This window comes from Microtus ochrogaster, unplaced genomic scaffold (assembly GCF_000317375.1).
Source record: "Microtus ochrogaster isolate Prairie Vole_2 unplaced genomic scaffold, MicOch1.0 UNK88, whole genome shotgun sequence".
Classification (NCBI taxonomy): domain Eukaryota; kingdom Metazoa; phylum Chordata; class Mammalia; order Rodentia; family Cricetidae; genus Microtus; species Microtus ochrogaster.
Window position 1 is genome coordinate 1,350,563 of NW_004949186.1, and position 9,632 is coordinate 1,360,194.

At 43.6% G+C, this 9,632-nt stretch overlaps 1 protein-coding gene across 1 annotated transcript in view; it reads left to right on the forward strand.

Moving 5' to 3' along the window:
- Positions 1 to 3,538: 3,538 nt before the first annotated feature.
- Dnajc15 (DnaJ heat shock protein family (Hsp40) member C15) overlaps positions 3,539 to 9,632 on the forward strand; it is a 45,485-nt gene continuing 39,391 nt past the window's right edge. The window contains exon 1 of the mRNA XM_005370879.1: positions 3,539 to 3,675. Coding sequence (XP_005370936.1) covers positions 3,574 to 3,675 — 102 coding nt within the window. The 5' untranslated portion in view covers positions 3,539 to 3,573. The remainder of the gene's footprint in view (positions 3,676 to 9,632) is intronic.

The following is a 9,632-nucleotide window of genomic DNA, read 5'->3' on the forward strand; positions in this document are numbered from 1 at the left end:
ATTGATTCATTCCATAGATTCTGTGACTCTAGAGAACTCTGACTAACACAATTGTCTGATCAAGATAATTTGCCACAGCAATAGAAGAGAAACTAAGACACACAGGATGCAGGGTCATTTTATCTCAAAATAATTGGTTAGGATGCCCAAGGGACAAAACAATACATATAACTGCCACCCCCTTTGGTTGCCTGACAGAATTTGAAGGTAAGACCCTGTTGCTGAAGATGACACATACTCTGGCCCAGGTCTTGGAGGAATATAGCTGGGACTGACCTGGAAGCCTTCTCTCTGAGGCCTAGATTTCATACTATTGGAAGGTCCCTTGCAAATCTTACCTGGCTTAAAGCCTGTGAACCGCAACAATGACTACCCCATAACAATATCCAATGGTGCAATAGTGGCATTTATGCCTTCAGGAAAACGAACAGATGTCTAATTGTACTTACAGCCCACTCCATAGGAGGGAACTCTTGCCTGGTGCTGGAAACATACCCATGAACCCATGACTGATGAGAACCATCTTTAAATAGTTAAAATATCCAACTGCCTTCTAAATACTTATCCTCATACCATAGATTAGTGCAGCTCTCACCTCCTTGTCAAAGAAGCATCTGATTTCATTGGAGGATACTCTAGAGATCAATAATTGGTCAAGAGGCAGAGAATGATCAACTCTGGGGTGCCTATCCATAATGAAGACATCTTCTACAAAAACATCCTGATGCCTAAGGCTCAGGAACATTACAGAGAGTGGGGCAGAAAGACTGTAAGAGCCAGAGGACTGGGGTAACTGATGTAAGATAGTGTCTTCTGGAAACAATGGTGATGCAGGTGATTGATGTAAGATAGTGTCTTCTGGAAACAGTGGTGATGCAGCACCCATGAGTTCTCAAAAATAGAGGTGCTTCCCCAAGACTCGCCAGTCAACACGCCAATGTGTGTGGGATTTAATAATGATAAAAAATACAGGGAGATGGTAGCAAACACCTTTAATCCCAGCACTCCAGAGGCAGAGACAAGCAGATCTCTGTAAGTTACAGGCCAGTCTGGTTTAGAGAGCAAGTTCCAGCACAGCCAAATTGTAAACCCCTTTGACTGAAATGTTTCTAAAATATATACCAACATCTGCCTTTGTTTTACAAGGTCCATTGAACATAATATGTCTTTGAGATGGTATAAGTAATTGAAAGAAAACCAACAGAAATTTAATACACCTCTCTTTTTTATTTCACAAAACAACATTTATCTTCCTTCTCAAGGAAGCCAGCAAAGTGAGTCTGGTTAAACCAAGAAGAGATCCTTAAGGGGAGAGGAAAGGATTTCACTGCTTTTGCTCTTATCTTTATTTGCTGGTAAGGTTGAGCCTGCCGAAGAACCACAGGCTAAGGGCTGAGTAGCCGCTGGGAATGAATTTCTCTCGAACACTGGCTGCTTCTGTGGAAGCAGACAACCAAGGCAGCAGTGGCAGGGAGTTCAGTCAGGAAAGTCTAGCAGCAGCCAGTAATCTACTCTCAGAAGTCTGACCTGAAGTACAACCTGCTTCCACCCTCCGTCCCTGCACTCCCCTCCTCTGCCTTACTCTCTACCCAGCCCCCTTCTCTCAGGGCTTCTGCTTGGGAAGCCCCAGCTCTTGAGCAGGTGCGTTCTTCTCAAAAAGAGCTGGCTCACACGGGTCTCCTTCTAATTGCTTGTTTGCTCTAGGCTAGCAGCCTAATATGGTTTGGTCCAGCTGCTAGGATACACCATTAGCTTCCCCTAGACAACAAACTCCAAAGACTTGGAGACCTTATTTGTTTAATTGATGCTAAAGGCACAATGCCCCAGGACTGTGTCTAAAACGTGACATTTGTTCAATAAGGATTTATTGAATAAATTGAACAAATGGATGATGAATGAATGATATGTAGGCTCCAATCCAACTCATTTGTTTTGCTCATAAATGAAATTACCTGGTGTGAGTGAGAAGGAAACACAGAATGCACAACTTAGGAATTTATTAAGGGAGGGCTGTACAGGCCTGTTGAGGTCAGCGGAGGGGGAGGAGAAGGGGGGGAAGAGAAGGAGGGAGAGAAAGGGGGAGGAAGAGCGCAGAAAATGGCAGGTCCAGCTTTTATGAGCTACCTAGCACATGCGCACAGGGGGATGATGTGGTTAGGTCACGTGCAGACAGAGCTCACACACGCGTAAGGGCTCAAGCAGCTGTGTCGTAGGTAAGTGATACAACCGTGTCGCCCTTGGGTCATGCCTGAGGGCTTGTCAGCACGTGCCTGGCCCTGGAATCAGGAAGAGTCAGTCATATTATGGCTAAAATCATAACAATAAATAATTGTGGATTGGCTTAAAAGATAATTTAAATAAATTGTTAAATAAAGTAATAATTAAGATAAAATCATGTTTCTAAAGAGTCGAAGAACTTTCAACCCAGTATTACACACACCACCCTTTTCAGGTCTTTGTATTTATTTCTATGTGGAATTTCTGGCCCTTTTCTTCTTCAAACTAAAACAAAACATGTTCTTTACTGAACCAATCTCAATGGCTGAGCCTCCAAGAAAACGTTTATGATTGCCGCTGTTCCTTTCTGTAAACGCGAATGCTGTCTCTTTCGCCTCCTTTTGCAGCCTGTCCAGCAGGCTCACGCTCCCATATCTATCACCAGCACGGTGTTGGTGTCATCTTCCCTTCTGGATTGTAAATTCCTACATGGATAAATTAACAGGTTCTTAAAGTTTTTACTTCAAGAATAGAAAACCTAGCCTGGTGGTGGTGGTGCACGCCTTTAGTTTCAGTCGGGAGGCAGAGGAATTCCAGTCAGGAGGCAAACGGGGTGGGGGTGGGGGATATCTCTGTAAGTTCAAGGCCAGCCTGTCAACAGAGCTAATTCCAGGACAGGCTCCAAAGCTACAGAGATACCCTGTCTCAAAAAACAAAACACAAAAAAATAAACAACGAAACAAAAAACGTCTTGTAAGCTGGTTTGCAAAGTGTATAAAGGGCATAACAGCAGCCAAGTCGGTACAAGAAGCCAAGTTGGGACAGGAGTTAGAAAACGTATTAGCTTCAGTTATTGTCTAATTTGTTACGAAGAACTTGACCTAAAAATTAATAACAAAGTAAGCCTTTGTATATTCAACTCAAAGATTATCTGCAGTGAGTGCAAGCTACTTGATCACCAGTTTCTTCCCAGTAATTTCACCTAGATGGAAAATGATACTCATTTCTGTCTGGGAAGGTCAAGGCAAGTCTCCACTCCCAGGTTGGACCTAAGAATCTCTCCCCGCCTGCCTTTAGAGAAACAACCCAGACCTAAGGCGTCCCACCCTAACTCCAGGTTTGGTGGGTGTCACATCTAGCCCCAGGAGATCCTTCAAAATAAACAAACAAAAGTAACAAACAAAAGTAAACACTGTGTGCGCTGTGAGTAAAAGGTTCTCTCCAATCAGGTCTACACCCTTTTGACCTAGTGGTTACTCAGAGCGCGAAGTTAATTAACCCGCGCTAGTTTGTCCCCGCGGTCGCCTCGTAAACCGGTAGCAACGCAGCGCGTCCTCTGGGTCTCCAGGCGCAGCTATGGTCACCGGTGGCGGCGTGGCCGCCAAAGAGGCGCTGCGCTACGCCGAATACCTGCCCCCCTCCACCCAAAGGCCGGATGCAGACGTCGACCACGACGCGGTGAGTCGGCGGGCACCCCTAGACCCCAGGTTCTCCAGCTTCCCCAGCTCCTCGGTTCAGCCCACAGGCTGCCGTCTCCTCGGGGTGGCGCTGGGCCACAGAGTCCCACGGGATCCAGGGCAACCTGGAGGGGTCCTGGTGGGGCCAGAGGGGGGGGGGGCTCCTTGGGCAAAGTGGTTAACCCCGGCGTGAAGAACGCGTGAGGGCAGCGAAGGGAGAAGGGAGGAGTGCTTCTCTAGTGTCCCCCCAAATCTGGACCACCCAACCTGGGTCCAGTCAGAAAATGCACGAGGTTTATGTAGGCTGAAAGGAAGAAGCAGGTTCTTTCCTTCCCGGGTGTCGAAATCATGACTGCCAGGACCTCTCCCAGCGGCGTCACCCTGCCGGTTTACTTCTGTAGTAGTGTATAGAATTGAGGAGGTAAGTGAGGAGGTCTCTTTAGTACCCAGCCTCAGGGATGCTCAGCAGTGTGTGATTTTTCCACCAGTCCACGCCAGTGCAGTTTTTTTTTATACCAAGAGCTTTAAAAAAGTTTCCTGTCATATATCCGGAAATGAGATTTAGTAAAGTTTTTAAATCAATGTAATAGTCTAATTGAAACACAAGGGTAAAGTAAATGTTTTCTTAGTAACAATTCGCTTTTTGGATTTGTAAATGCTTCCGCATTATTGCGTTAGAGGCTGCAATGAAGTGAGCCTATTGCTCCCCTATTGCGGCAGTCCTAAGCAGTAGTATGCCTGACAGCTACAACTGCAAGCCCTGGGGATCTTATTTTTTAAATAGGGACTCACAGATCTCCTAGGCTGGCCTCGAGTTCATAATCCCCCTGCCTCAACCTTCTCACTACATGGTTTATTTATTTTATTTTAATGTAATTCTTTAAATTTAACTTAATGTTATTTTTTATTTTACTTTTTCCAGAAAAGGGCGAACGTTTTGAGGTAAATTGTTGAAAGTATCTTCTCAGTTTACAGGGTAGCTTCACTTACAAAAAGTCCAGTCTGTGCCAAAACAGTAAAAGTGGTTTAAATGGGTGAGAGTTCTTAAGATGACCATAGACTGGCACTTCCCTACTTCATGCTGTGATGCCTTGTAAAGCCTCAAGGGCCAAGGCTGGTCTCACAGGACAGTCCACTGTCCAGAAAGTACCCTTCCTCTTATGCAAATTAGTGTGGAACCTCAAAGGGTCTCACAAAACTTTCAGAATGTCCCTGAGGGACCCTTCTTGATTTTGTTGAAGGTACGTGATCCAAAGCAAACTAATGAGATAGAAGACAAGATTATTGATAACTTTAGGTAACTGAATATAATGGGAAGTTGTCAAAAGGGTGTTAAGAAAGAAAAAAATGACCTTGAAAATTGTAGACCCCCCCCCCCACGGTGGCACACGCCTTTAATCCCAACTACTGCGGGCTGAGGCTGGTGGACCTCTTGTGAGTTCAAGGTCAGCCTAACCTACAGCAAGAGTTCCCGGACAGCCAAGGCTTGAAAAAACAAAACAAAGCAAAAACAACAACAACAACAAAACAAACAAACAAAGAAACCAGAAAAGGAAACAGCAGACATTGATTATTTAGAAGTTAAGGAAAATCTTTTCATTTACTGAAACTTTTATATTTATAGACTATATATCTCTGTACTTATCAAATAGTTCTTTTTCTTCATAAAGTTTATCTTAATGGACTAATATGTAATGTTTAGTAACCTGTTTGTGACACTAAATAAAGCAGGTAAGATACTTATTACCTTCAATAAAATAATACTCTACAATTGTTTGATAGAAGTTATCATCAGATGTGGTTCTAACAAAATTACTTCTTACGGAAAAGGAGAAAAGAAACTTAAGGTGGGAAGAGAATATTACCAATATTTAAAAGAGGTTAGATAAAACCCAATTTGAAGTGGTAAACCTTTGAGTTCTTTTGCTTTTCCAGAAAGCACAATTTATTAGGATAGGCTTCCCAAACCACGAAGCTACCCAGGGCTAACTCTGTCAGGGTGGAATACAGGACTGGTCATGTACTAATCCCTGATGGCTTGGCCAGTCGCAGTGTCTCCTTTGGACTACATGTTCCCCGCACTCTGTAGTTAAATTCCCACTTCTATGGCATTTTTAAATCTTTCTCTTCTGATTAGCATTCTTTGCTGAATAAACTCCTCCTTCCTTTTTGAAGACCCAGCTTAAGGGAGCTAGAGCCTTCCCTGACTCCACTCCTCTGCTGCAGTAGGAGAAAACTGTCTACTATTTATTTGCTTAGAAGGTTATCCAAGCTTTTATTGTAGTTTATTATTATATCATCTCTGATGACGGGTCCCCACTGTCAGCTCATCTGGATGTACATCGCCTAGGAAACACCTGTGAGTGTGTCTGTGAAGTTGTTTCTAGAGAGTCCTGAGGAGGGAGAATTTACCCTGAATGTGGACAACTTCAACCCAGGAGCCGGAGACAGTGCTCTGAGCCCCAGGTTTTATCTTTCTGATTCCTGACTGGAGACTCCTGTACACCAAAACCATGAGCCATGAATCCTTCCTCCAGTCAATTTATTTCTGAAGTCAGCCCCACGCCTTCAGTCTTCTCCCCTCCATTATTTTGGGAAGTCTCCTATAGTCCAGGCTTACCTTGAATTCTCTAGGTAGGAGAGGATGACTTTGAACTCCTGAACTTCTGGCCTCCAAATCCAGAGCGCTAGGATGGCAGATGTGTGCCACCATATCCTGTGTGTGCTCAGGCTGTTTTCCTCGGGCGCTCAGTCGTAGCAACAAGAAAGTAACTAATACACTATCAAAATGATTTATATTCATTTTATGTATTCATTTTATTATATTATTTTATATATTCATTTCTTTATGTATTCATTTTAAACATACCTAAAATGTATGTTTTCCAGGGCGTTGTAATTGGAAGATGTTATTCATGTAATTGTTTGTTAAAAAGTTACTGTCTCTTACTACATAGCTAATAATATGTGGGTATTGATTCTCATGCCGTACTGGTACATATCGTTGCTACTGGCCGGGTAGGAGGGTAGGAAACTTGAGTACCTATCTGTCTTGCACGCTATTCTTTCTCCAGAACTTAGCACAAGGCCAGGCGTGTTTATATGCTAAATGCCAACCAAGGCAGCTTCTTTATTCATTAACCAATATAAGCAATACATATATAGAAGGACTTTCTACACCGTGTGGAGGTCAGAAGAGTGTCAGATCCCCTGGAGCTGGAGTTAGAAGCCTCCAAGCTTGGGTGCTGGGGACTGAGCTTGGATCCTCTGGAACAGCAATAAACATCTTAACCACTAAACCATCTCTGTTCTTATTCATTGTGCCTAAATAGTTTCGGAGGAAGTAGATAAACATTTAATCAGTGTCTGCTGTGCACCACGCTCTGTGATAGTGTTTTCTCCTGGTAAAACACTCTCTCCTTGGAGTTTGCTGCTATTTTTCTTTATTTTATACATAAGACAGTTGAGACTTAAAGAGGTTAATTAAGTCTCTCAAGGTTACCCTGATAGTATGCGGCAGGACTTGGTAGGAAGGCAGTCCTTTTGCGGTAGAACACTGCCATTCCATCATTTAGATAAGGAGATGGATGGCGTCTAGTTCCAAGAAATTATTTGTAGCCTTGGCTTTTGTGATAATTTTTGTGATAACTTCAAGGTCTTCAGATGAATCTAGATATGTTTATAAATTCCTAAGCTTCAAAGCAGATTGGTTTGAGTTCCCCTTAACTCCGAGGAAGGAATATATAATATATATAATGAAAATTGTAAACTGTGGATATGGTCGATCTAACGGATTGTTGCCTTACAGTGAAGTAGGTGCTGGGAAGGGAGTAGAGTAGTTTCTGGAAAGGAGATAAATTCAAATTCCCAAGTAAGAAGATGTAAGAAAAGCTTTTCAGACTTGAGCTGTTGGTTAAAACACACCACGAAATGCTGTAGGCGAGATATTTAAGGCATTTGAGTCTTGTGATGAAATTGCCCTCAAGACATGAGTTCCATTTTGCATTCTCCAGGATCAAGAGATTATTCATTGGGATTAAATGTGTGTCTTTGATTACTCAGAGTTTCTGTCCTAGCACTCAGACACAGTGCACATGGTGCCAGCTGAAAGAACAGTCCAAGGAAAGACGGGGACCGCTGCTCCCCAGTGTGTCAGACTGTCCAATCCGGAGGGTATTGCAATGTATCTGGGTGAGGGAGAGAGAAGATGACATTATAGAGAATTGTAACATGTTCGGGACATCAAAGGCCAGTGCTAGTCTCTAGTTTTAGTTGAGCTAAGTAGAAGCTACTGTACTCTAGGTTGGTTTTCAAAGATGACCCAGCTGTTTTAAGACGTTAGATAAGAGTTGTGTGAATGGGCTTGGAGTCAGGTAAGAGTGTTTGGGTTCCCCTTGGAAAGCAGTGATTACGACCCCTCGCGTACACTTTCCTTTAAGGAACACTGGGGTATGGATGCAGGTCTGCAGCTGTACTAACTGAGCTTGAATTCTAGTGCAGACACAGGGTCAGTGTGCAGGCCGTGTGACTTCCCTGGCGAAATGTGGCTTCAGCTAGGTTTTTTTCTTTCTTACAGCTCTGGATTCTGTAACACAGCCTGTGAAGGGCATCGAAAATTAAACAAACTTTTTTTCATAATAAATAGAAATGAAAAACTGCCCCCAAAAGACAACGAATAGACTTATTGTTGTGAGAAGTTTATACCTGCGTGTTGGGCAGGTGGGGTGCTGTGGGGGAGGTGGCAAGGAGAGGGCTGATTGGAAGGAAAGTGCATTAGTAACCTTTTTGTTTGCTTATCTCATTGTATAGTCCTTGGCTGGCCTGGGATTCATCCTGTAGACACACCGTTCTTAACTCAAAAATCTATCCGCCTCTTCCTTGGACTAAAGGCTGTGGGTCACGGTGTGGTGTTAGCCTTTGCGTTGCTGTGGTAGAGTCACAACAGGAGCAACACAACGGGAGATGATTTCTCAGGGTTCAGCCCTGGTCACTTGGTCCTGAGTGCTCGACAGAGATGTTTGTTGCAGGAACGTGTGGTGGATGGGGAGACGTTCGCTTTGACCAACAGAGAAGTAGAGATCAAGCAGGGTGTGGGCACGGATAGGATACTCCCATGGACCCACCTCTTCAGCTAGGCCTCACTTCCAAAGGTTCCCCAGTCTCCCACAAGAGTGCCACAAGCTAAGGGACCAATGTGCAGAACACAAGCCTGTCTAGAAAGAGTCTGCAGCTTGCATCATAAGAGCTCAGATCTCTTAGTTCAGAAAGTCACTGGACCAAAAGGAAAACAAAAGTCAATGTCATAATAAAATGACAAAGGAATTGTTTGGGTGAAAAAGGCCCCTTTCTTCACATTATAATGACGTAGGTAATAGCAAGATGAGAATAAAACCCAAACCAGAATTCAGGTTTAACCTCATAATATTTATTCTGTCCCTGTCCCAACCTTGACCCCACAATCCTTCATTTTTGTTTCTATTTTTCTGGGACGGGCTCTGACTCAGAAGCAGGAAGAAGAAGAAGAAAAGGGTTCCTAACCATCTATCCTTTGTCTGTGTATCCATTTTGGTGATTACTCTTACTTAGCTCGTGCTGTACACTGAGAATAAAAGAGTGGGCAGAGCCTGCTTCCTGCTCTCCAGAGCCTCGTGGTGTTGTGACAAGGGGAGTTAGCAGAGAAGAGGAATTACAAAGCTGGAGCCCTATGGATAGGGAGAATTTCAGAACGGCATTGACTTCTTTAATGTTTGGCTGCCTGTTTATTTATGGCTAATACCAGGGATAGACAAAGTCTTTGGCCCCAGAGAATCCCAAGTACCCAGGTTCAGTCACCTGTTTGCCTTTTTGAGAGGCCTGTCACCCAGCTCCCAAATAAATCACATGGAGGCTTATTATTACTTATGAATGCCCGGCCTTAGCTTGAGTCGTTTCTAGCCGGTTTTTCTTTTTTTTTTTTTT